This window comes from Lissotriton vulgaris, chromosome 2_1, assembly GCF_964263255.1.
Source record: "Lissotriton vulgaris chromosome 2_1, aLisVul1.2, whole genome shotgun sequence".
Classification (NCBI taxonomy): domain Eukaryota; kingdom Metazoa; phylum Chordata; class Amphibia; order Caudata; family Salamandridae; genus Lissotriton; species Lissotriton vulgaris.
The window spans coordinates 1,457,131,497-1,457,153,203 of NC_141687.1; the positions used below are offsets into that span (position 1 = coordinate 1,457,131,497).

The following is a 21,707-nucleotide window of genomic DNA, read 5'->3' on the forward strand; positions in this document are numbered from 1 at the left end:
TCGGGTGATTTCAGGTGAAAAGGTGAAGTTTGACTCTTCAGCCACGAGGAGCCGGAGGTGTCGACAACAACCAGGAGCTGGATTCGAGCTGTACCATGAAGGATCTAGTTGACTGCGGTGTCGGTATCTGGATTGAACCCAACAAGCCTTGGCAAACGCAATCCACGCAGGATGTTGAGATTGGCTTTGGTGTAGACCAGCAAGGCCTGGGGCGATTTCTCCTTTGCAGGGAAGCTGAAGCAAGCCTGGAGCAACCAGGAAAGCAAAGTGGTTTCAAGATTGATCTTCCTGGGGGCTCACTAGCCAATGGACTAGTAACCACAAAGACGCGTCGAGCTGAAATGAACAAAGCGGGCCCACGGGACACTCGTGGAGTGTGGGCCTCTGAGCTTTGGTGGTAAAGGTACTCGGAGCTGGGGCTTCAAGCACCGCACTGCACAATTTCAGGATACCTCGGTTTTAGTTCTGGGGTCTCTAGTTGGCAATGGTTTTCACCTTTGTCAAAATAGGGATCCCTACTTTTAAGTCAGGATAAGGGGATTACACTCTTTGATAACCCCTGTTCACCCCCTTGGTAGATTGGCACAAACAGACAAGCTTATCCCAGATGCAGTGTGTTAAGCATTTGTGAATATACACAGTAATACAGTGAAAATAACACAGATGGACACAACACAGGGTTTATAAAAATAAGTATTTATATAGACTTAACACAAGACCACAAACAACAAAAATCCACAATACTACACTTAAGATTACTTAAAAGATGATTTAAGTCTCTTAGTTCAAGTTGATGGTAGATGCGACAAAGTTCTCAAAAAAGTACCTGGATAGTAACGCAAAGTAAACAAAAGGCTCTCAAAAGGGGAGATGCGTTGGTTCAGTGACCCGGGGGAACGGTTGCGTCCTTCCTCAATGCTTGCGCAGAGTTGGGGACTCGTCGTGAGCCTTACCGGTGCAGAGGTGATGCGTAGATTCTCGGCCTGCGGGCACATTGCGGTGCGCAAGGTGGCGCCTTGATGCGATGCGATGATCCGGTTGCGATGCGAGAAGATGGTGCCCTTGATGCGGTGATGCAATTACGATGCGATGACGCCCTGGCAGCCTTGCAATGACTCTGTACTTTGGAGCCGCGACATGCCCTGCAACACGCTTCTCCGGTGATGCGATGACAACTCTCACGATGGCGTCACGCTTCTCCGGTGATGCGACAGCAGACAGCTTCGATGAACACAAGCTTCCAGGGAGATGCAGCGAAGGCTCGCTTCTCCGGCGTTGCAATGATTTCAGCTGCGGCGGCGACACGCTTCTTCTCGATGCGTCGTGCTTCTAGCTCCCAGCGACACGCAAGTGACTGGAGTCAGAATTCCCAGCAAGGAAATTCAGGAGGGAGGTGGAGGTGAAGTCTTTTGTCCCTGAGACTTCAGCAGGAGGCAAGCACAGTTCAAGCACTTGGAGAATATTCTGTAAATGAAAGTCCTTACAAAGTTCCTTCTCCTTTCCCTTGGCAATGAAGAAACCACTGCAGGCCAACCCAGCAAACAGCACACTGGCAGAGGGGCAGTCCAAACTCCTGCAGCTTCATTGGTTTTTCTCCTTGGCAGAAAGGTTTCTTGTTCCAAAAGTGATCGAATTTCTTGGGATCAGGGTCCCAATATTTATACCCCAAAATCCTTTGTTCTCTGAAGGCAGAGAGGCCTCTGCCCAGCCCAAACCAGTTCCTGAGCACTTTGTTTACATGACTCTCTTCTTCCTTTCACTGTGCAGGGCAGAGACATCAGCCGCCCCACAGGAGGTGGAGCCAGCAAAGGGGAGGGAAGATATAGCTCTGTAGCACTCTGTTGACATGATTCCTCCTCTCCTTTCACAGTGCAGGGCAGAGACATCAGACAAGCCACAGGAGGTGGAGCCAGCATTGTAGAGGGAAGGCCTAGCTCTATTCAGGTGCCAGGTGCAACTCCTCCCTCCCATCTAGATGCAGATCTCTCTATTCTCCACTGGGCTGCCCCAACCTGTCTCCTGGAATTCCCCAGCCCTGTCACACACAAACCCAGACAAGGAATACACAACCCAGCAGAGGCAGACCTGGATAGTTAGGCAAGCAAATACCTACTTTCTAAAAGGGGTATTTGCAAACACAGAATATTAAAACCAACTTTACTAAAAGATGTATTTTATTATTCTGAGCTCAGGCATACTAAATTCGAATTTCTACCATGTTCCCTGAGTCAGTTAGGATTATAAGAATGTAATAATCTAACTAATCATTGTGGCCAATGGAGAACAGGTAGCCTTTCAATAGTGAAAAACGAAAATGGCTGAAATTCACCATTAGAACATGCTACACACATCAGAGTATGTCCTACCTTATACTTACAATGCACCCTGCCCTTGGGCCTACCATAGGGGTGTCTAATATAAAGCAAAGGGAAGGTTTTGGGACCGGCAAGTGGGTGCACTTGGCCAAGTTGACATGGCAGTGCTAGACTGCACATAGGCCTTGCAATGGCAGGCCTGAGACACACTTTACAAGCTGCTTCTGTGGGTGGCACAACCAGTGCTGCAAGCCCACCAGCAGAATTTGATTTACAAGCCCTGGGCACACATGGTACACTGTACTAGGGGCTGAGAGATAAATCAAATAACCCAATCATGGAATCCAATTAGTACATCAATTTGACTTAGGGAGCACTTGCATTGTGTCAATGATTATCAGCGGCACAGTGCCCAAAGCATAAATCCAGCAAAAACATATCAAAGCAGAGGAGGCAATCCGTCAAAAATGGAAGGGAGACTCACACCAATGATGCCAGGTCTAACACTCGGGAAGTAGGTGCAGGTTGCAAAATGCAGCATTTCCAAGAGTTCTGGTCCCACATCTCTCGTGTCCGCCACTGTTCTCAGCTTTGCTGGGAGCGCAGGTCAGCGTCCAAGATGTCTGGAAGTCCATATCCTGAGTCACAGATTCTTCGGGATCCTGCCTACCTAGGTTACACTATACAGGGGCTCACAAGGGTGACCCAGTAACCAATCTGGTATGTACCTTAAGTACATGGTATCAATTTAGAGAGAGAACAGCTAGGCTGGGGGAATGATTAGCAGGGACACAGCCATACTAAAGTCGAAAAAAACAGAATCACTTGCAAAAAGTGGAGGTAACCATAGGAAGCAGACCCTACTCTCCTACAAACCACAGACAGCAAACAGCACAGGTGTTGTGTGCCACCTCGGTTTCTCCAGCTCTTCTCTTTCGCAAAGGTTCCTTTTGATTCCCAGAAGTTAATTACAGTAAATATATTTGTTTTCTAGTGCCGAGAAGCTCTTTGCCCAGCCAAAACCAGTTTTCTCCTCTCTGGTGAAACTTCCTGGCAGGATGAGGAGACAGCATTGTCCTTGGCAGACCAGGCCCATTCAGGTGTGAATGAAATATCATCCCCGACTCTAAATGCAGCCCAGGTTTATTGGGCCCAGCCCTAACTCACCCTGGAAAGGCAGGACACACCTCAACCCCCCAAGTGGCTGTCTGAACAGAATGTACGTCCCCAGCAGTAACTGTTACTCCTAAGCCACTACACAACCTTGCAGAGTCACACTGGATGGTTAGGCAAGAAAATGCTTGCTTTCTAAAAATGGCGTTTTCAAACACAGAATATAAAAATCATGCTCACTAAAAGATGCATCTCAACATTCTGAGTCCAGGCATATCAAACTTTATTTTCCTGTCTTGTTCTCATGGGCAGTAATGTTCATGAGATGTTATGAGCAAACTCCCCATTCTATTCTATGGAGCCAAATAGCCTTACAATAGGGAAAATCGAAACTGACATTATTTCACTCAGGACACACACATCAGGGCATGTCCTACCTTTCACCTACACTGCACAACCCACAGGGGTTCCTCAGGCCTACCTTAGGGGTGACTAAAATGTAGGAAAAGGGAAGGTTAGGGCTTGGCAGGTGGGTGCACTTGCCAAGTCAAAATGGCAGTACTAGACTGCACACGGGCACTGCAGTGGCATGCCCGAGTTACATTTACAGGCTGCTTATGTGGGTGGTGTAGTCAGTGCTGCACACCCACCGGCTCCTTCGGCAACGGCACTCTGCACGCAGACATGGCGAGTCACAGCCATTCCACGCTGTTTCATTCAGCCCAAGGTTCACTTATTCAAGGCATTGCCTCTCTCAACCCTTATGTGGGTATACCCCGGTAACAGCACTCTGCACACAGCCGTGGCGAGTCTAAGCCGCACCGCGCTGCTTCATTCAGACCAAGGTTCACTCATTCAAGACATCGCCCTCTGAACCCTTATGGGGAAATAGCGCCGTTAGAAGTTTTCTGGCACCCATCACGTGAATCCCTTCCTTAGCCAGCACCGTTTTCATTTACAACCCGTTCCTAAAGATGATCCTGACCAAAGAGGATTGAAACATCATTGACCGTTCAGCGCAATAAATGGCGCATCCCCTATTGTGGCTCGTTCAAATTAATCCATCGAATTTGCCAAGACTTTTGCATTGTAATTCATTTGGAGCCACATTGTTCACTCTACTCACTGTATATTTCAAGCACTTTGACACCATGCGCCGTTCCTGCTGATCACAATTGTCACTTGCGTCGCCACCTCTTGTGTCACTTACACATGCCGAGCACCAAGTCCAATTCGAGTTGTTTTGGTATTTGTTTACATACAGTGCTGATACAACTGTATACCCTAATTTTCTTTGTTCTTAAATTATACGATGCCATGTGCATGTTTCAAAACAAATTGAGTCTCCTTGTTTCTGTCCACGCAATGTTTTACGTATACATGTTTAATTGTCTTTTACAATAACACCAGTTGGGATATTGTTTGCTTATTCTTATATACCTACCCTAATCTCAACGTGGTTTATAGGTCATACTCCTGTAGTATTTTACAAGCACACCCACTAGCAGCATTTGATTTACAGGCCCTGGGCACACACAGTGCACTGTACTAGGGACTGACTAGTAAATCAAATAAGCCAATTATGGAAACGCCAATCCATAATAACAAGTTACAAAGGGAGCACTTGCACTTTGGCACTGAACAGCAGTGGCAAAGTGCCAACACACAGCAAAATAACATGAGGTCAAGGCAAAAATAAAGGAGAAACCTAAGCCAATGATGCCAGGGGTCTTACACCTACCCTCTGATAAAACCGTATTGCTTGCCCACACTACCACAAATAGAGAGTAAGACATTATCTGCTTTTACCTCTGCCCACCTTTGGGGTTCCACTGGACTCTGTGCACACTATACCTTATTTTGGTATAGTATATACAGAGCCAGCTTCCTACAGCTACCAATTGATTTGAGTAGCTGCTTAAAGAAAAGCCTTGATAAAGCAGTTGAAGCAAAACATGTGTTGGATGATTTTAAAAAGAAAAGAGTGCTCTCATAAATTGAAATTATAACTTCATGATCGAGATAAGTACTCAAAATAGGATCAACGGTGTGCCTTTTCTTTATTTTTGCTTTTTAAGTAATTATGGGCCAGATGTACGAAGGTTTCTTTTTTCATTTCCTAAATTGCGATTCTCAAGAAATCGCTCAATAGGAATGCACATTGGTATGTACACACCCAGAGATTCTCTAATAGTGATTCCTACAGAGTAGGAATCGCTATTAGAAAATCGTTATAAGGAAATCTTAAACCATTCGTTCCTATGCGCCCATAGGCACAAATGGCTTTGAATTTGCTATGTTGCGATTTCCTAATAGGAAATCGCAATTAGGAAATCCAAACCCATGGGTGCCTCTACCCTTAAGGCTACCCTGAAGGCACCCCGAAATTGAAAGTGCACATGTAACTGCACATATGCGCTCGGGGCATAAGTGCACTTCATGTCACATTAAAAAATGCATGTTAAATACATTTTTTAATTTTGCACATGGTTACCATCGACTTTGAGACAATGTTAATAGCATTTCCTAAATGCTCAATTCGCATTTAGGAAATGCGTTGTACATGTGCTTTAGGAATTGCACATAAGTAATGCCTATTTGCGAGTCCTAAATCCTGATCGCAATTTGTGATTTCTAACTGTTAGAAATCACAAATTGCAACCCTTTTTTGTTCTTTGGGCCAGATGTACTAAATTGCCTGTTTGCAATTTCCTAATAGCAAATTTTAGCAAATCTGCAATGTGCAATGTACAACAGTGTATTATACACTATTAGCCGAAGGCGCACCTAAGGCAAGCCCGTCTGCGCCTGGCAAGGACCAGGGGCTATATTTTATAGTCCCCAACTTCTCCATGCGCTCTGTACAGACGTCATTGAAGCCTGCCGGCATCCTATGAATGCGCTGAATGAAAATGTGCAATGCCCCCACTGTGACTTTGCTTTCACGTCCCCCACTAAAGTTTCAGAATGCCCTAATATCCCTACCACTCTAAAGATGTTCTCCCTTAACTGTAGATCTTTCTTTAAACACTCTACTGAACTTACGATGCTATTGGAAGATTTAAAATTCAATGCACTCTTTTTGACAGAGACGTGGCTCCACAATGAGTCCGTCCCCATTCTTGCACCAATCCTTCCTCTTGACTATTCTAAAACATTTTTTAACTGTCGCATCAATGCAGACCCCTTACTAGATTGTGAAAGTTTGGCTTTTTCCTTAGAGGTCTCCTCAACCCGCACCTTTTCTGGCCTCCTAGTGTACCGTCCCCCAGGCAGCTCTAGACAATTCCTTGATGCAGTCCCCACTGCAGTTGCCGATTTAGCCCTGGGACCAGCCAACTTCACTATATTGGGTGACCTTAATGTACATTTAGACGATTCCTATGACAATCTGGCTAAAGAACTGATTCAGAATTTTTCAGCTCTCCAGCTCATGGAGAAAGTGTTAAAACCCACTCATAGCAAAGGTCACCTATTGGACCCAGTCTTTAGCTATTGTTGCGAACTTACGGTTGGACTCCCCGTCCCGCTTCCCTGGACTGATCACTTATTGATCCCTTTAACTTGGGGAAATCCTGGACCCGTGTGCCCCCCCAATATAATTCCAGTCCATGAGCGGAACTGGTCAAGGCTTTCTATCGATCAGTGGAACTCGTTTCTGGAAGCTAGTAGACCGACTCGTGATCTAAACCTGAATCTGGCCATTGCTAATGAAAAATTGTATTCTTGGATCCAAGGTTCCTTGGACGTAGTACTCCCTAAGAAACACTCCCATGTAAGTAACAGGTGGAAAAATGCACGTGGTTCACTCCTAAACTGAGGGAACTCAAACAACGCTGTGGAAGGCTTGAAAGGAGATGGAGATTGAATTATTCAGACCTCAGCAAAATAAAATACAGGGAGTCTATCAGATCCTACAAATCTGAAATTAAAGCTACTCAAGCTGCCTTTTATGAACAGAAAATTAAGTCAGAGGTGAACTCTCCTAAAGAAATCTTTAAAAATGTTGAGACCCTTATCAAATTACCTCAGAAACCTCCTATGCTGGATGATGCACTAACACACTGTAATAATCTGGCAGAGTTCTTTCAACAGAAAATCCCAAATATTTATCTGGATTTTTGTCTTCTCAGACTACCAGTTTCCCTATTCCCCCTTCTGAGCTGATTGTAGGAACTCAAACCCTATTATTACAATTTCCCCTCCTGGATCCTGTCTCGCTGGAATTAATTATGGCAAACATAAAATCGGGCTCCCCCATAGACTCTGCTCCCCCCATGCCCTTTCCCTGGTCGCAGATACTATCCGCCCTGCGATTCTTGACCTGGTGAACTCCTCTATCTCTACAGGTGTAGTGCCATTGGCCTTGAAATGCGCGATGGTTAAAGCCCTTCCTAAAAAAAACTAACATTGATCAGGCCAATGTGACTAGCTACCGTCCCATCTCCTTCCTGCCCTGGGTGAGGCATGTAAATACTACTCTTGTAGCCTTCCTGGAATCTAATAACCTACTTCACCCCTCCCAGACTGGGTTTCGTCCCCAACTTGGCACTGAGATGCCCTCCTTGCAGTGACAGAGGAAGCAAGAAGCATTCTAGACCAAGGGGGCACTGCAGCTATTATCCTTCTAGATCTCAGTGCCGTATTTGACACTGTTAATCATAATACTCTTATCTTCAGACTCAAGAAGTTGGGAGTATCCGGATCAGCAATATCGTGGCTGCAGTCTTTTCTTAATGAACGCTCCTCCAAGGTCTTTGAGGGAGATGTTGTCTCCAATTAGTTGTCTCTTAGCTGTGGGGTTCCCCAGGGCTCTGCCCTGAGCCCCACGCTGCTTACCGTATATCTGAGACCCTTGGGAGAGATTGTCCATCCATTTGCCATAAAAATGATCACCTATGCAGATGACATGCAGCTTGTGGTGGCGCTCAACCACCCGAGTGGTCATCTAGCACCCTAAGCTGCTGCCTAGAGGAGGTTGCCAAATGGATGGAACTCTCTTGCCCTAAACTCAACGGGGACAAGACGGAGTTTATGCTCTTGAGCAACGCCACCTCCTTCAATCCGGCATCTCTATGGCCAGACTGCCTAGTCCCGGTTCTTAAAGACCAGATTAAGAGCCGTGGTATCTGGCTTGACTGTTCCCTTACTTTTAATCATTAGGCAGCAAAGCTTTCTGCGACCTGCATCGGCCTACTAAGGATGCTTCAAAAGGTCCTTCCCCTTTTCCCTTTCCATTCTAAAAGGATCATAGCCCAAGCTTTGATCCTCTCCCGTCTGGATTATGGGAATGCTTTATATCTGGGAGCCTCGCAGTACACAATCAATAAGCTCCAAATTATTCAGAACTGTGCCGCCCGCAGTCTCCTTCATAGTCCTCGTCTGCAGTCCACTAAACTAGCTCTAAGGAGCTTATACTGGCTGCCGATCACGGAAAGGATTCAGTTCAAGGCTATGTGCTTGGCCCATAAAGCCTTTTGGAAGAACGACCCATCTATTCTCCAATCTCTGATCACTCCCTATCAACCGAAGAGAGAACTTCGCTCATCTGCCTCCTTTCCTCCCCTACAACCCAGAATAAGGAGAGCCAGATGTTGTATTAGTAGTTAGGGGACCCCCTCTCATGAAAATGCTTTCAGGTCAGGTAGAAGAGGGGAAAGAAACAACCAAAACTATGAAAAAGCTCCCTCGTGACCTCTCTATTTTATCAAAGGATTCAAACACTGAATTCCAACATGGGCAACACCAAATACCAAAGACATTTTTTACTTTCTCATTTTCTTTTTTATTTTATTCCTTTTTTTCCTTATTAGTACTTTTTTCATATTATTATTTTCAGCATAAAACTTTATCAAAAATGCAAACTTTACATCAGAGATCTATAATACATAAATTATTATAGACACTACAATCCATTCATTCCTGGGTAGAGAACCAACACAGCCAAACCACTCACTCAAACCTCATACACATTCAAATCACAAAACAATCTATCTGAACAAGTTAACACTTTTAGTTGATTTTCACAACGAGAATCGGAGCCACCTTCTTCAGGACCAGTCAGATATAATGCACCTTGTTCTCTACACTCAGGGATCTCCTTCAGAAATATATGTGCAAAAATCCATAATAAATTACATGCCCATGACATAACAATTACAAAAGACATAGATTGGACCACTATCAATACATGCCATGTTAAAAATCTCAATACACCCATGCTACCTCTACCATAGAGTGACCAGAATTGTCTCTATCAAGCTAGTGCCATATCTGTTTTATTGTTGCCCCCACTTACTCGCGGCAAAAGAGACAAAACCAACACAAACAAAGAAAGAAGGTTTTTATTTCCTTTTACCTATCTTCTCTGAAGAACTCAAAATGTATTGAGTGGCCTCTTTATCTATCTTTTCACTTTATCAACATTAATCACATCTACATGAGCACTCATCTACACTTTATTAATACTTACTTTTTTCAAATCTTCAGCAAGAAATCTAAGACAACAAGAATCTAGGACGGTATTCCAATTCTGTAGTCATTTGTCCAGGAGGGCCAATTTCCTAGATGGCAATAAGAGAGAGGGAAGTGCTGTCACCTACGTCCCATCGCTGATTGTACAAAGTCCATCACACACAAAAAGAAAAGGTGTTTATTTCCTTTTTGCCAATGCCATCCAAAACACCCTAAGATACATTGGGCAACCTTTTTACCTGTATTCACACTTTATTGACATCAATCACTTTTACATATACACTCAGCTATGCTACATAGATACTGTTATTCAATCTGTAATAGAAACTCTAAGACATCATGGATCTAAGACGGTCTTCCTGATAGGTACTTATTTATCCGGGGCAACCTATTTTGCTCGAAGGTAATAAAAAAAAGGGGAAGTTCTATCACCTCTGTCCCATTATACTTCCATACTGTCTATCACCCATACACTGACCCTTATAATTCCCAATATCTTACCTAAGGACAGCCGCTTATTGATACTACAATGGTGGACACGGGTTGCTACCAGATTCGATTCGGATGTGGTTAGACCTGTGTGTCAAAAATATATGATGTAGATCTATTTAAGTGTATACAATACCTGGTCAATGTCTATAAAAGCCTACGGTAATAAGTCTTATAATTTTTTCCAAATACCTTGAATATAATCGTTCCCAATATATAAATGCCAATACTCTCAGTACTGTAGTATCCTGCGTTGTGACATCATCTCAAAATAATCATTTCAACTTTCCCAAAGTCACTGCCAAAAAAGTGAAAAGGAAAAATTCACTCTTCTCTGTTTACTATTAACATTATTGAGAGTTCATTGTCTTCTAGCCTGCATCTCACCTTATTCTGCATCTTTCATTAAAAAAATAACGCATGGTTGTTTTCTCACTGATATAATTATTCAAACTGCATCACTCTTTAACTGACTTTAACGTTAAATCTCTACATGGAATTGCACTCTTTCACCCTAGTTGCTTGTTCACAGTCCAGCCACATTCGTTATTTGAACCAACATCTTGCTCTGATAAACTGGGAACACCCCTCTCATCTCTTCCATCCCCTGACCGCCAGTATCTATACAACGTTTACCCTAATCTTCTCTCCATTCCATTTTGCACCCCACAGCTTATCTAAACCCCACGGCACTTATTTGTTTATTTCGATATCCACAACATAAAGGTCTCTGCAACACTGCTCGCGTCCACACGATAACGGTGCAGAAAGCAAATGCCACTAATTATACCTTACCCGACCTCCGTGATTCCTCACCAAGCTCAATAATTAACCACACCTGTGCGTTCATAGAAACCGACCGCGGACTTCCCGTTTACCTAAAGTAATGTGGGAAGTACGATTTCACTGCGCTGCAGCATACATGCCATTCAGCGCCATAAACATTAATGATGCACTTCGAAACTGCCACCCAATTAGACACGCCATGTTAGGAGAGGCGTTCTATAGTATAACGTAAAATTTCTATATCTGATGCTACATCCCACGTCCTCGAGTTCACAAATATAAATTCATGAAATCAGCATATGAAGGATAGCAGAAAAGTATCCAATAACACAGTACGATACATCCTTGTTAACATTCATCATCCACAAACCGTGGTATTCTTTAGTACGTAGATGACATAAATATTCGAATTACATATTAAGTCGTTCTACTGAGCAAATAGTAACAACATTAAAGGGGCTCTGATGTCCACGTGTTACATAGCACTGCGTGGGAACGAACAAAACATTATACATGCAGTACAATAGTGACATACACCTTCCTCTATATTACAAAAAAAAGTCTCTTTTTAGCAACCTCAGACAAATAAACTCTGCTCTTCACACATTGAAATACGACAAATGGTACACTCAAGTGTCAAAATGCAACAAAACAAGGTTGTATTTGCTACCATACCTAAAGTTCAGCTATCCATATTTCTTTCCAGAAAAAACACCTTCTGTTGCATCGAGTAGCAAAGTCCAAACGGCCATCTACCTATCTACACCCACTAGTATTGCCAGAGCACATTCAACATTGTAATTCAGCAAGACTTCCGCCATCTATTTAAAGTAAATCCGTATACCATAAAAGAGAGAACTATTTTCCTTTGAGTAGACAGCCGTCTAATCCACTCCACCTAGTTATCTCAGAAGCAGTGCACTTATCCTTATCATTGACCAGCATTACTATCACCTCACCAACATCTGTTGTATCATTGAGCCCTTATCTAATTGCATGTTCACCTAGAATGGGAATACTACTGCTACCAATGTTCTTACTTAACTTCAAGCAGATATTTCAAAGAATTACCAAGGTTTCGTAATATTCCACTGGATTTCCATATTCAGTCCATGTTTTACACTATCTAGAGTAAAAATCCACAGAAAGTCTCCCTTCTCTTACGAATTAGTTCCATAGATGTTCCTGTCAATCCTTTCACCTTCTCCAAAATGCACCACTTGATGTCTCTCTCAGAGTTCCTTTTAGCGAGAACATTTTGGACAAGCAGAGCTTCAGTCCTACTATTTCATATCGCTGATTTATGCTCCCTGTATCGCACTCTAAATTCCCATGAAGTCTCTCCAACATAGCATAAATTGCATGGACAGGTCAAAATATATATAACATTTTGACTTCTACAATTCGTATGATCCTTCAACTTAAAACTCAAATTTCGTTGTTCAAACAATCCGTAACCAAAGCTGAGTCGCAAGCATGACATGAACCACATCTGTGGTCCGCAACACCAATGAGAGACCTTTAATAGGAGTTTGACGCATTTGTGGTTTATTTAATCTTGTGTGTACAAGAAAATCACACAAGAATGGGGGTTGGGAGCACACTGCCTCACAGTCCCAGCACAGTTTGCCCCTTTGCATCCTGGTAAATGCAGTACGAAGTTCAAACTTACATCAAAATTAGCTGGAGTTTTTCACCAAAGTTGGTGCAGACATTGCTGTATATCTCTAGACACGTGCTTCTAGGTTGAGCCCGTCTTCAGTAGAGAGCAGCAGTATTAGAGAGCAAAGAAAAATCATCTGGGGTTGCTGGAAATGCTGCCAAGTTTCTCTCAGGTCACAGTACCAGACACAGGTGCATCTCCAAAGCTCGTCAGCTTGCTGGCTTAAGGGAGCTTTTTTAACAGAATGGGGGTTAGGAGCACACTGCCTCACAGTCCCAGCACAGTTCGCCCCTTTGCATCCTGGTAAATGCAGTACGAAGTTCAAACTTACATCAAAATTAGCTGGAGTTTTTCACCAAAGTTGGTGCAGACATTGCTGTATATCTCTAGACACGTGCTTCTAGGTTGAGCCCATCTTCAGTAGAGAGCAGCAGTATTAGAGAGCAAAGAAAAATCATCTGGGGTTGCTGGAAATGCTGCCAAGTTTCTCTCAGGTCACAGTACCACTCACAGGCACACAGGTGCATCTCCAAAGCTCGTCAGCTTGCTGGCTCAAGGGAGCCTTTTTAACAGAATGGGGGTTGGGAGCACACTGCCTCACAGTCCCAGCACAGTTCGCCCCTTTGCATCCTGGTAAATGCAGTATGAAGTTCAATCTTACATCAAAATTAGCTGGAGTTTTGCACCAAAGTTGGTGCAGACATTGCTGTATATCTCTAGACACGTGTTTCTGGGTTGAGCCTGTCTTCAGTAGAGAGCAGCAGTATTAGAGAGCAAAGAAAAATCATCTGGGGTTGCTGGAAATGCTGCCAAGTTTCTCTCAGGTCACAATACCACTGTGTATGACTCCTATATCCGTGACACCGGGGATATCATTGGTAAACTTGAGGGGATGCACTTCAATCCCACTACTGTGATACTGGCCCTAGAGCGAGGTGATATCTGTCTCTACTGAAGACGGGCTCAACCCAGAAACATGTGTCTAGAGATATACAGCAATGTCTGCGCCAACTTTGGTGAAAAACTCCAGCTAATTTTGATGTACTTAGTAATCTGTCACCCACAGAAAACAAAGCACTACAAACGATCAAATCGAATAAGGACGTGATTATAAAACCCTGCGACTAGGGTGGGGGCATCACAGTCATGAGTAAATCGGACTATGACGACAAGATTAACAAAATGTTGGCGGTTCCACGAGCTAGTATAGAGGAAACAACAGCTAGAGCCCTAGAGCGAGGTGATATCTGTCAACAGGAGTATGACTTTTTGAATAATTCCTATCCTAAAACTCCAGCATTGTATGGTCTTCCTAAGACGCATAAAGATGTAGTGGATCCACAGATGCGCCCAATCATATCAACCATCAGTTCCAGTACTGAACCCCTGTCAAAATATGTTGATTCATATCTTTGTCCCCTAACTCAGATGTATGACTCCTATATCCGTGACACCGGGGATATCATTGGTAAACTTGAGGGGATGCACTTCAATCCCACTACTGAGATACAGGTAACGCTTGACATTGAGGCATTGTATACTAATATTCCTCAATGTCAAGCGTTACAGGCGGTGGCAGCACTTTTGCAGAGGACTCCAGGAGATAGACCAGACGGCTTTTTGCTTGAATGTCTGGAAATAGTTCTCATGAACAACTTTTTTGAGTTCAATGGGTCATTATACCAACAAATAAAGGGGACCAGCATGGGGGCTTCCTGTGCCCACAGTATCGCAAATATTTATATGGGACACTGGGAATGGAGAAATATCTTCAGTGAGGCGGCTCCATTTTTTGACAATGTCGGAATGTGGAGGCGCTTCATTGACGATATTTTCTTCATTTGGAAGGGAGACAGTGACTCTCTTGAAGAATACATCTTGTGGCTGAATGCTAGCGACCACAATCTCAAATTTACAGCCAAGAGCAGTACCCAATATGTAGAATTTCTGGACATTTTGATCTTGGAGGCCAATTCGGTCTTGGAGGTCGGTTTATTCAGAAAACTGATGGCACAGAATACCATTCTGCAGTATCAAAGTTATCATCCTACTATCCAAAAGGACTCAATTCCGTTCGGTGAGTTCTTATGGATTAGAAGAAACTGCACCAATTTGACTGAATTCCATAGACATGGTGATGCTCTTAAACAGAGACTGATAGTTAGGGGTTACCCTGAACAGACTAGTTCGTCATGCATATAAAAGGGCCAAATATTACAATCGTGATGCCCTACTGGAGGGAACACCACGTACCGCTAAAAACCTGGTAGTCAGTGTCATTAATCATTCTCCCCTCAACTTTAAGATAAAGAACATCATTCAGAAAAACTGGAAAATTCTAAACAGCAATGACGATGATACTCAGTTAGAGCAACCATTGGTGGCCTTTCGAAGAAATCTCAACTTTCGTGATATTCTTGTACACACAAGATTAAATACACCACAAATGCGTCTAACTCCTATTACAGATCTCTTATTGGTGCTGGGGAACCACAGATGTGGTTCGTGTCATGCTTGCGACTCTGCTTTGGTTACGGATTGCATTGAATATCGAAATGTGAGTTTTAAGCTGAAGGATCTTACATTTTGTAGAAGTCAAAATGGTATATATATTTTGACCTGTCCATGCAATTTATGCTATGTTGGAGAGACTTCATGAGAATTTAGAGTGCGATACAGGGAGCATAAATCAGAGATACGAAATAGTAGGACTGAAGCTCTGCTTGTCCAACATTTTCTCGCTAAAAGGAACTCTGAGAGAGACATCAAGTGGTGCATTTTGGAGAAGGTGAAAGGATTGACAGGAACATCTATGGAACTAATTCGTAAGAGAAGGGAGACTTTCTGGATTTTTACTCTAGATAGTGTAAAACATGGACTGAATATGGAAATCCAGTGGAATATTACGAAATGGTGGTAATTCTTTGAAATATCTGCTTGAAGTTAAGTAAGGACATTGTTAGCACTAGTATTCCCATTCTAAGTGAACATGCAATTAGATAAGGGCTCAATGATACAACAAATGTCGGTGAGGGGATAGTAATGCTGGTCAATGATAAGGATAAGTGAACTGCTTCTGAGATAAGTAGGTGAAGTGGAGTAGACGGCTGTCTACTCAAAGAAAAATAGTTCTGTCTTTTATGGTATATGGATTTACTTTAAATAGATGGGGGAAGTCTTGTTGAATAACAATGTTGAATGTACTGTGGCAATACTAGTGGGTGTAGATAGGTAGATGGCCGTTTGGACTTTGCTACTCGATGCAACAGAAGGTGTTTTTTCAGGAAAGAATTATGGATAGCTGAACTTTAGGTATGGTAGCAAAAACAATCTTGTTTTGTTGTATTTTGACACTTGAGTGTACCATTTGTCGTATTTCAATGTGTGAAGAGCAGAGTTTATTTGTCTGAGGTTGCTAAAAAGAGACTGGGTTTTTGTAATATAGAGGAAGGTGTATGTCACTATTGTACTGCATGTGTAATGTTTTGTTCGTTCCCACGCAGTGCTATGTAACACGTGGACATCGGAGCCCCTTTAATGTTGTTACTATTTGTTCGGTAGAACGACTTAATATGCAATTCTAATATTTATGTTGTCTACGTGCTAAAGAATACCACGGTTTGTGGATGATGAATGTTAACAAGGATGTATCGTACTGTGTTATTGGATACTTTTCTTCTATCCTTCATATGCTGATTTCATGTATTTATATTTGTGAGCTCGAGGACGTGGGATGTAGCATCAGATATGGAAGTTTTACCTTATATTATAGAATGCCTCTCACAACATGGCATGTCTAAATGGGTGGCAGTTTGGAAGTGCATCATGAATGTTAATGTTCATGGCGCTGAATGACATGTATGCTGCAGCGCAGTGAAATCGTACGTCCCACATTGCTTTAAGTAAACGGGAATTCCGCGGTCGGTTTCAATGAACGCACAGTTGTGGGTAATAATTGAGCTTGGCGTGGAATCACGGAGGTCGGGTAAGGTATAAATAGTGGCATTTGCGATCTGCACCGTTATCGTGTGGACGCGAGCAGTGTTGCAGAGAATCTTTATGCTGTGTATATCGAAATAAACAAGTAAGTGCCGTGGGGTTTAGATAAGCGGTGGAGTGCAAAATGGAATGGAGAGAAGATTAGGGTAGATGTTGTATAGATACTGGCAGTCGAGGGATGGAAGAGATGAGAGGGGTGTTCCCAGTTTATCGGAGCAAGATGTTGGTTCAAATAACAAATGTGGCTGGACTATGAACAAGCAACTAGGTTGAAAGTGCAATTTCCTGCAGCGATTTAATGTTAAAGTCAGTTAAAGAGTGATGCAGTTTGAATAATTATATCGGTGAGAAAACAACCACGTATTCTCTTTTAAATGAAAGAGGCAGAATAAGGTGAGATGCAGGCTAGAGGATAATGAACTCTCAATACTGTTAATAGTAAACAGAGAAGAGTGAATTTTGCCTTTTCACTTTTTTGGCAGTGACCTTGGGAAAGTTGAAATGATTCTTTTGAGATGATGTCACAACGCAGGATACCACAGTACTGAGTGTATTGGCATTTATATATTGAGAACAATTATAATCAAGGTATTTGAAAATAATTATAAGACGGATTACCGTAGGCTTTAATAGACATTGACCTGGTATTGTATATGCTTAAATAGATCTACATCATACATCTTTGACACACAGGTCTAACCTCATCCGAATTAAATGTGGCTGTCCTTAGGTAAGATATTCGGAATTATAAGGGTCAGTGTATGGGTGATGGACAGTATGGAAGTATAATGGGACAGAGATGGTAGAACTCGCCCTTTCTCTTATTTCCATCTACTAATTTAGGTTGCCCCGGATAAATAAGTACCTATCAGGAAGACCGTCCTAGATCCATGATGTCTTAGAGTTTCTATTACAGATTGAATAACAGTAAGTATCTATGTAGCATAGCTGAGTGTATATGTAAAAGTGATTGATGTCAATAAAGTGAGAATACAGGTAAAAAAGTCGCCCAATGTATCTTAGGGTGTTTTAGATGGGATTGGCAAAAAGGAAATAAACACCTTTTCTTTTTGTGTGTGATGGATTTTGTGTAATCAGCGATGGGACGTAGGTGACAGCACTTCCCTCTCTCTTATTGCCTTCTAGGAAATAGGCTCTCCTGGACAAATGACTACAGATTTGGAATACCGTCCTAGATTCTTGATGCCTTAGATTTCTTGCTGAAGATTAGAAAAAAGTAAGTATTAATGGAGTGTAGATGAGTGCTCATGTCGATGTAATTAATGTTGATAAAGTGAAAAGATAGATAAAGAGGCCTCCCAATACATTTTGGATTGTTCAGAGAAGATAGGTAAAAGGAAATAAAAACCTTCTTTCTTTGTTTGTGTTGTATTTGTCTCTTTTGCCCCGAGTAAGTGGGGGCAACAATAAAACAGATATGGCACTAGCTTGATCGAGACAATTATGGTCAATCTATGGTAGAGGTAGCACAGGTGTATTGAGATTTTTAACATGGCATGTATTGATAGTGGTCCAATCTATGTCTTTTATAATTGTTATGTAATGGGCATGTAATTTATTATGGATTTTTGCACATATATTTCTGAAGGAGATCCCTGGGTGTAGAGAACAAGGTGCATTATATCTGACTGGTCCTGAAGAAGGTGGCTCCGATTCTCGTTGTATGCCACCGAAACGTGTTGACCAAGTCTTTTGTAAAATCCTACTAAATGTAGTAACCCTGTATTGGGCAATAGATGAAAATTAACTAAACGTGTTAACTTGTTCAGATAGATTGTTTTGTGATTTGAATGTGTATGAGGTATAAGTGAGTGGTTTGGCTGTGTTGGTTCTCTACCCAGGAATGAATGGATTGTAGTGTGGATAATAATATGTATTATAGATCTCTGATGAAAAGTTTGCATTTTTTGATAAAGTTTTGTGCTGAAAATAATAATATGAAAAAATGTATTAATAAGGAAAAAAGGAATAAAATAAAAAAGAAAATGAGAAAGTAAAAAATGTCTTTGGTATTTGGTGTTGCCCATGTTGGAATTCAGTGTTTGAATCCTTTGATAAAATAGAGAGGTCACGAGGGAGCTTTTTCATAGAGCCAGATGTGGTGGGCACTCCTTCTCATATAATGGTGCCATTGGTTGGAATACCCTTCCACTTCAATTGAGGATAGAGCCCTATCTCCTCTCTTTCCGAAAGCTCTTATAAACTTGGCTGTTCTAGTTCCTCATCTCCTCTTGCCCTGTCCCCTCTACTTGTCCGCAGCGCTGGGAGGCCTCCGGGTAGCCATCGTGCTTTATAAATGCCATTTCATTAATTCATTCATGTGACTGGCCCATAGTTCTCTGTGTGGTGTCAAACTATTCTTAAGTTATAAGTATCTGGTCTCGCCTTCACCACCACAAGCATCAGTTCAACAGTTGCCATAGATTTACAATTTTCATGAAGACTATTTAAACTCCACACCCTTATATTTGAAAAGAGGTGACTTTTACAGTTATAAACTGTACAAATTCTTTATTATACTTGTGTGCATCCTCTCCTTCATGTTCATGGGATATTCAGATTGAATCAACACGCTATGCAAATATTTTGTTTATTTATTTTGTGTGTTTGCATCTTAATGAATAAATGCATTTGCCCATGTGTTTCTTCGTACATACATACAAATACAGGGTAGGCATAATTTTAAATGAAAAGATGGTCAGAGACGATTTAGCTGCTGGATACATATTGAAAGACCTGACAAACTTGGGGCTTGGGAAGTGCGCAGAATAGCTGAAATATCACAGGAATCAAGTCCACATCTATAATGCTTTGTCAGAGGTGTGAATTTCAGACTAAGTAAGGGAGTCTGAACTATGAATAATGAAAATGGGTTCAGAAGTGAGCGAGGATGAATGCTGAAGCACACATGGGAGAATGGTGCGAATAAACTAGGCAAGAGATATGCAGGTGGGGACAGAGGAAAGAAGTTACCAAAGTAATTGCAGAAGACTTAAAAGAGTCGGGAAAAAGGCTCGAGTGATACGTGATAGCATTCACATAATGGGTGAAGTGATAGAGGAGGGTCGCTACTAAACTTATTGAAAGGTAGACGAGGTGTGTAAGACATGAGCCGCATGTAGTGGCACTGATGGCACCATGTTTTGTATAGATTATGGTGGCATTTGCTGGGAGGAATGGCTGGTAGTGTGAAGCAAGAGACTATGCCCAACACAACGTGTCAGTTGCATGAGATGAGCAGTACTAGAGCAGTTCACAGATGATTTGGAAATAAGTTGATACTATACACTCAATATAATAAAACACATGAATAGTCTGTTTGAAATTAATGACCATTTTCGTGTTTTTAGCCTCATTTGATCATATACCTCCCATCATTCGCCGTGGTCCAAACAATCAGACTGTTCCTAAAGACTCATCAGTGCAACTTCAATGTCAGGCGACAGGAAATCCCTTTCCAAGTATTCAGTGGTTAAAGGATGGCCAACGGATTGTGGGCAGCGACACAAGAGTTGGGATGCTAAACAACGGAATACTCCAGATCACTAATCTACAGGTAAGAGTCATTATCAATATACTCAGTTTCTTTTCAAATTAGGGGATTTATGGAAATGACCCAATTGTATAAGCATCTACTACCTCCAGAACCCAATGGTCGCTGCTTTGGTGATGTATAACAGACACCCATGTAATGACATTTTTTTAATTAGGTGTGTGCAAATGTGTCTAAGACAGGTTATAAGAAGAACATTTTGGGTTCACAGCACTCCTAAAATGGCGCCTACAATATGTATATTCAATATATTAGGAGTCCTGCAGCTCGCCAATCGGGTACATCACCAAAGAGGCCTGCTGAATAGGTCTTTTCATGATCAGACCAAATCTTATTTGTACCTCACAAATACCACCAGGCTGCCAGTCCACCATACTAATTGAAAAGGTCAATGAGCTAGTTTTCTTTCTGAGTGAAACTTCAAGTACTGCCTCATACAGCTGAACTCTCAAGCAGAAAGAAATGTCTTTCATTATGAAAACTCTGCTAGATGAGTGTGTTTTGCTAAACAAAAAATGTTTAAATTGCTACTGCCCCCCAATCACAAGTTTTTAAGGCTAGCACTTAAATTAAGAGAATCAAGAGGATCTGTGGAAAGAAGTAGGGGTTAGACAGGGGACTAACGAATTGTATTGAACACTTCTGTGCCCTTTTTGCTTTTTAATCTTATGTATAGATGACAAAAATATGTGTATTATTAGCATTTGTAACTGTACTTTATGGTGTTTTGTATAATGCTGAATAAAGAAATGTACCTACCTTACCTACTGCTTTACTATTATGATGTGATATCATTTTTCCATGCAATCACTGCGATGTATGAATACCCACAGCTCCCATTGTGTTTTAATCGTAGAGTGACATTTCTAAATAGATAGCTGCATGGGGCACCCGTCCTGTGTACTTCAGCAGCAAAGATGCAAAATTGGGACTTTTGTTGCCAGGCGGGGTGACTAGAAAGAAATTAAAGTTGGGTCTGTAGCTAAAAAAAGAGCGATGTCAAAACAATATGAAAATAGTGGTAAAAATGGCATCTACCTTCACGGGATCTTACCACATTTCACAAAATATGAAATGAGAAAAAAATACCTGTGACCGCCCGGATTTGCAAATGTTGACAAAACATTTATGAAAAGTACATTCATGTTTGTACTTTCAGAACAAAAACTGGTTCTATATAGAGAGGTAAACCAAGCGGATCAAAAAAACATTTGGTTACCGTTTAAATGGAAATTTAGCAAGGCATTGGTTATTCTCACCATCCTAATACGTCTATTAAGAGTAAAGCGGTAAT

The 21,707-nt window shown here is 42.0% G+C and overlaps 1 protein-coding gene across 1 annotated transcript in view; it reads left to right on the forward strand.

Annotated features, from left to right (window-relative positions):
• Positions 1–21,707, forward strand: part of LOC147732751 (roundabout homolog 2-like) — a 1,033,034-nt gene that overhangs the window by 599,531 nt on the left and 411,796 nt on the right. Inside the window, exon 9 of the mRNA XM_086957318.1 lies at positions 20,211–20,416. Coding sequence (XP_086813444.1) covers positions 20,211–20,416 — 206 coding nt within the window. The remainder of the gene's footprint in view (positions 1–20,210; positions 20,417–21,707) is intronic.